Source organism: Ursus americanus, chromosome X (genome assembly GCF_024610735.1).
Source record: "Ursus americanus isolate L20-20 chromosome X, mUrsAme1.1.p, whole genome shotgun sequence".
Classification (NCBI taxonomy): domain Eukaryota; kingdom Metazoa; phylum Chordata; class Mammalia; order Carnivora; family Ursidae; genus Ursus; species Ursus americanus.
Window position 1 is genome coordinate 35152735 of NC_142164.1, and position 6000 is coordinate 35158734.

The 6000-nt window shown below is 41.3% G+C and overlaps 1 protein-coding gene across 2 annotated transcripts in view; it reads left to right on the plus strand.

Moving 5' to 3' along the window:
- The window catches only part of LHFPL1 (LHFPL tetraspan subfamily member 1), a 46269-nt gene extending 41590 nt beyond the window's left edge, over positions 1-4679 (plus strand). For both annotated transcript variants that reach the window (XM_045776540.2, XM_087859686.1), the window contains one exon: positions 3696-4679. In XM_045776540.2, the coding sequence (XP_045632496.1) occupies positions 3696-3877 (182 nt within the window). In that variant the 3' untranslated portion in view covers positions 3878-4679. The remainder of the gene's footprint in view (positions 1-3695) is intronic.
- The last annotated feature ends 1321 nt before the right edge of the window (positions 4680-6000 follow it).

Here is a 6000-nt window from a genome sequence, read left to right on the forward strand (position 1 = left end):
ATATGAATTCTGACACTTCTAAGTTGACAGAGTAACTTATCTTTCTGAGACTCTGTTTTCTCAGCTGTTAATGAAAATAATCATGGCTGTTGTAAGAATCAAATGGGATGGTGTATTCAAAATGTGTGGCACATGGTAGGTACTTAATAAATATTTATTAGATGAATAGAAGAATCAACAGTGCTTTAGGGAGTAGAATTTACAGATTGGTGATGGTCCATGGGACTTCACTAAAAGGTGATTGGAGGTAAAGGGTGGTATCTCATTATTACTTCTCCCTATTGCACCCTTCCATAGAAAACACAAATTTGTCTGTAGGCCATCGGACCAGTGTCCAAGCTTTCTGTGGAGTAGGTGAATACTGACAGCAGCTCTCAACTTGAAGATGTAGTTCTTGAAAGGTTTGTTTTTTTCTCCCCTTTTGCAGTGTCACTGATATAACCTCTCTATTCCCTTAAGCAAATAACAGGTAGGGTTGTGGGGAAAGGGTTGGATAGAAGATATTTTTCCTCTATTACTCCTTGGCTCCCTGTGTGGCAGTAGCTGGGAGCTTAGGTGCTGTTCAGTGGTCTAATAAGAGTCTCTGAGAGCGAAAACTCTGATTGCATTGGTGTGGCCATGGGAGCACTTTGGTGCTGGCTCCTAGCCCTGTGATACCTGGTTCTGACATGACTTCAATAAGGTTTATTGAAGTCCTTCTAGCCAGTTCTTCACTCTGGAGCTGCCCACTCCGTCAGCTTTCTTCCTGCCTAGAGCTTTGGGGTAATGGCATGCTATGCATTTATTCCCTTCATTTACAGAAACAAGTCTTTCCCTGGTCCCAGGGTTCATGTATCTAATAAAAATATCCCTGCTACTCTAATGGGGGGATGACCTGACAAGCAACTGAAGAAACAGAATGAGACTTCTGATGCTTTCCCTGGACTAGATTGGGAGCATGCCAGAGAGGAGGAAGTTGCCTGACTGTGGTTCTGTCTACTCTACCATGTGAGCACAGATTTTGGTTAGAGGGGCTATGGGAGAAGCTCAGGTGAATTTATTACAAATTAACTTAGGAGCCCCCTCTTTTGGGTTTATAGGTCAAGTGTCCTGTAAGGGGGAAAAAATGCCTTTTGGGAGGATGAGGAAACCAGTAGAGAGGACAGAGTACCAGATTGAGAGTAAAGAGACTTGGTCTGGATCCCTGCCTCTACCTCTCTGATTCTGAGAGAGTTCCTAGGGCTATCAACTAAGCCTCACATTCCTGTCTGTGAACTGGGTACAATAAAATCTTCAGTCTTCCTCCTAAGGATGGCAAAAGTTGAAGGTTTGCCCATCTCTAGAGTTTTCACCTTGTGAAAACCACAGCATTATATAAAGCCTCCTACTTTTAGTGAGTGAGGAAGTATGTGTGTATGTCTAAGAGGAGGTGTGACAAGGTGGGAGGAGGATAGAGATTTATTGGCTGCTTGCTTCAATATGGTATTTTTCAGTTTACTCTTCAGAGTCCCACCATTATTATTCATGTTGAGGCCACTTTGTAGATAATTGAATTATTTTCTCTAAAAGGGTTCTTGTTCAAATTCACTCTAAGGATTGCATTGTTTCCATATCTACAGTAGTCTGGCTCTCAGTATAATTTTGTGTGGGGCCATGGGATTGCAAGGAGTTATATGACTGCATCCATCTATTGGTAAAGTACTATCTCTGCTGAAGAACTAAAGTTTGACATTTGTCATGGCAGGCGATAAGGGATTCACTCATTCATTCAAGTACAGAAGGAAATATGCACAGTACTAATAAGGGCCTTTGAGGAAGGAATTTGACTTAAGGAGGTCAGGGAAGGCTTTGCTAAGGAATTAATGATTGGGCTGAGCTTTGAAGAATGACTGAACATTGACTAGGCAAAGAGAGTAGTAGGAAGTATTTGTGTACATGTGTGTATGCAGTAAGCATTTTAGGCAACAGAATATGCATAGGCCTTATGGTGGGAAGGATTGTAGCACATTCCAGAAACAAATAGAATAATACTACTGCTGGTTTTGTAACTTTAATAAAAATCAAAGACATAGATTTGTATGTTGAGGATTAAAAATACAAGTGTACCCGTATTTGGAGTATTGTTAGGCTAAAACATGCATAGTGAGCATCCACTGTTTATAGACCATGGGAAGTATTATCAAGAAAGAAACAAATACATCTGCACTGTTGAGCCAACAGTCTGGAAGGGGGTACAGGGCAGATGAAAAATATTTGATATGCAAATTTTCCTCCCAACATTTTGTCCAACAGGTACACCCATGTAAGGGATGTATAAACAAACTCCTGGAGGGCTACTTGGTTGAGGTGACTTGAGCCCACTAGGGTTAATCTGGAAAAGCTCCCTGGAAGTCCTGGATAGTGTTCTGAGGAAGATATGAGTTGGTGAATAAGAGGAAAGAAGCTGTTTCTGGCAGGAGAGACAATATGAATAATAATTTGGTGGTGGTAGAAACACTATTTCTGAGGTGAGAAATTTGGGATAAATTAGGTTGGCCTGAATGGAGGAGCAAAGCAGCCTAACCTGGGGCCATCTTATACTCTTTATATGACATGCCAAATAGTCAATTAAAAGAAGGAAAATTAAGGTTCACCGAGCACCATGTGAACTGAAACAGCTGGTTATTAAAAAGTAAATTGTCAAGAGGACCAGTCTTGGGATCTCCAACTGACTGACTATAGTCAGGACTAGCTTTCTGCAAGACTGTGAGGTAGGTGAAGGTCACTGCCTACCTCTTTTCTTGGGGCCCCTCTACAATTTTCTATCACTGGCATCTACTCCAATTTCTGGGGTCTTGTTTGCTTAGGCACTTGATTTGAACAATTAGTTGTTACTCTGCTCCCTTATAAATTAATAGCTCTCCTTTCTTTGGGCATTGACATTTTCTGAGGGAAAATTCTCCGAGAAAACATAAATACTACAAAGGACAGAATCTACCTCTGATAGAAAGGCAGGTGGTGGAGTGGATGTTTTTGAGCAGGTGACCTTTCCTATTACCCTTAAAATTTGAACTACTGCCTTACAAGCTTAGCCTTGATTCCAATGCATATTTCTTCCCTGGATACTGAAAGGGTAGGTTAAGATAAAGGCATGTAGCAAGAGGCAAGGGATTTTTATTTGTTTTGTGCCTGTCAAATCTCCTGATGATGCAAAATACGGTTCTTTGGAAATAGTCCATGCACTGCAGTACATCTGTGTGGTGAAGAAAGGTAGAGCTTTAGAGTTAAGATTAGCCAGGGTTTCTATCCTGACTCTATTGCTGTCTAGCTGTGTGATTTTTCACAATTAACTTAACCTGTGCCTCAGTTACCTCATCTTACATAAAATGGGGCTAATAAGAGTGCATATCTCATATAGTTACTGTAATCATCAATGAGATGTATGTCTAAGGAGTTTAGCATAGTTCTTGACACTTGATCAAGTTGTTCTTGTCATCAGTTTCATTAATGGCACCACCACTGCTACCACCCACACCACCCCCAGGTTCCTACTGTAACAGAATAAAATTCTATAACTTCTTGCTAAAGCAAATACCAGCCATCAGCAAAAGAGGAAAGGAGGAAACAGGAAGCCCAGTTGCACTCATTGTTTCGTATTCTCACATTAACCCTAACACTCCAAGGAGAATATATGAGAAGACAACCCAAGACTCATGTCTCTGTCCCTATATCTACAGGTACCTGTCGGCTTGGCTGGGCCTATTACTGTGCTGGAGGTGGAGCAGCTGCAGCCATGTTGATCTGCACCTGGCTCTCTTGCTTTGCTGGAAGAAACCCCAAGCCTATCATGCTGGCGGAAAGCATCATGAGGAACACCAATTCTTACGCCATGGAGCTTGACCACTGCCTCAAACCTTGAGTTCTGGCAGAAGATTGGAAAGGGTGGGAAAGAGAAGGGAAAAGGGCCTTGAAAGGAGGAACTAAGACTAGGCCACTTGCTACCCACCTGCTATTAGTGTAGCCTCATGTTTGCATGCTTTTTAAGTCACCAATCATTCATTTTCCCTTTCCCTTAAGCCAGTGGGTCAGTGGCTATTTACAAAATTCATCAAGAACAATGATTCTCTCACATGTTTACCTAGCTGGTGAGTACCCACTAGCCCTGAAGTCCCAAAGTGTTCCTTTGTGCAAAATAAGAAGATCTCACCTGAAAAGTAACTTCACAACCAAGCAGATCTTCGGAGTCCTACAGTTCCTGTCTATCACTTAAAGGTTGTGTAAGAACACATGTGCAGGGAAGACCAGGAGATGAACAGGGCTGGTTCCTACCACTCCATGCATATGGCCCTCCCCCTAGTATTTATTGCCATTTCCAAACATCTATGGAGTGCCACTGCTCAAATTTTTGTGACTTTCTTAGGACTATACCTTGACTCTTCCTATTTTCTCCTGCTTTTCTTCCTTTCCAGTTGTGCAGAAGCTTGTGGGGAGGGTGACTCCCAATGGGAAAAATACTAATCAAGGGTGACTGCATATAGTCTAAGACCCCTTCCTCATTATGCTTTAGAATATTCATAAGAGTTCATTTTGTGTTCTGGCTGGGTGAGTGGCATCAAAATAGTAGCAAATATTCCCTAGTTCCTTATAGATACAGAAATGGTGTTCATCTGATGTTCTGAGCAGAGACGGGCGTTTGTTATACATTCAATAAATATGAATTCACAACGATGATGACAAGGATGTTTCTGCTGGCTCCTTATTAAAATTTCTATTACAGTTCATTTTTATTGACTAGGAAATTCACAGTGACCTTTTGCTGCTATAGTCATTCCTAGCATGATATAAGTCTCTCTGCCTGTTTCAAAGACGGCTCATCAAATACTTTCCCCTCCATCTGGGGTGAATTAGACATGAAAGAACACAGCTTTGGTGTCACCTAGGGCTGATGTATTTTTAGGGCTGGCCTCCATCCCATCTATGTTCAAGTGTGATGGATGGTGTAGAAGAACTTGGTGTCTCCCAGGGACAGAATTTGTCTCCCCCTCCCCAATTAATTCGGTCCAGCTCTATTGTTCCATAACTATAGCTTCAGGGATTAGGGAGAGCCTGTGACTCAAAAGGCCAGCTCATCTGTTTCTATTCTTACTCACTCCAGAGTGGTTTGGGTACAGTCCTACCTGGAAGAGGAGAAATGGCAAAAACTGGCCTCATTAGTTACATGCCATTTCTTTTTTTAAATTATTATTATATGTTAGTCACCATACAATACATCATTAGCTTTTGATGTAGTTACATGCCATTTCAAGAAGGGTCAGTTTCCTGATATTGAACTTATGTAGGTAAGTGAATTCAAGCATATACTTCATTCATGAGCTCATTCATTTGTCTAGTCACTCATTCATACATCTCTTGAGTATCCTACTATATGCCACATTCTGTGCTAACTGCTGTGGATAAATGGAAGAAGAAACACTTTGTTACCTTAAAAGAGAGAGTGGTGGGCATTGACAGACATGTAGATAAATAATTGCCAGTGTGTTAAGTGCTAGTAAGTGAAGAAAAGGGGGCTAAAGGATCACACAGAAAAGCTACTAAACCAACTTGGGGTGAAGGGATTCACGAGAAAACTTCATAGAAAGGATGGTTCCTAAGATAAGTCTGAGAGCTGAGTAGGTGCAATTAGTCAACAAAGGCAAGAGTGTACTAGAAAAAGGAGCAGGGGCATGAAGACATGAAAGAATATGGCATCATCATGAAAGCAATGAATAAAGTTGTAAAAAGGGAGGTGGCAAAAAATGAAGCTGAAAAGGGAGATACTACCCAGAATCCATGAGGCTTTCTACACCAGGATAAAGAGTTTGGATTTTATCCTAAAGAAGCACCACTGAAAAGGAAGTGACATGAACATATTTGTGTTTTTTCAAAGATGAGTTTGACAACAGTAAGGAGAATGAAAGAGAATAAGGAGAAACTAGAGATATTTCAGTAACCCAAGTGTCCAGTCCTGGCTAAGGTAGTAACTGTGAGGCTTGAGCAGATAGA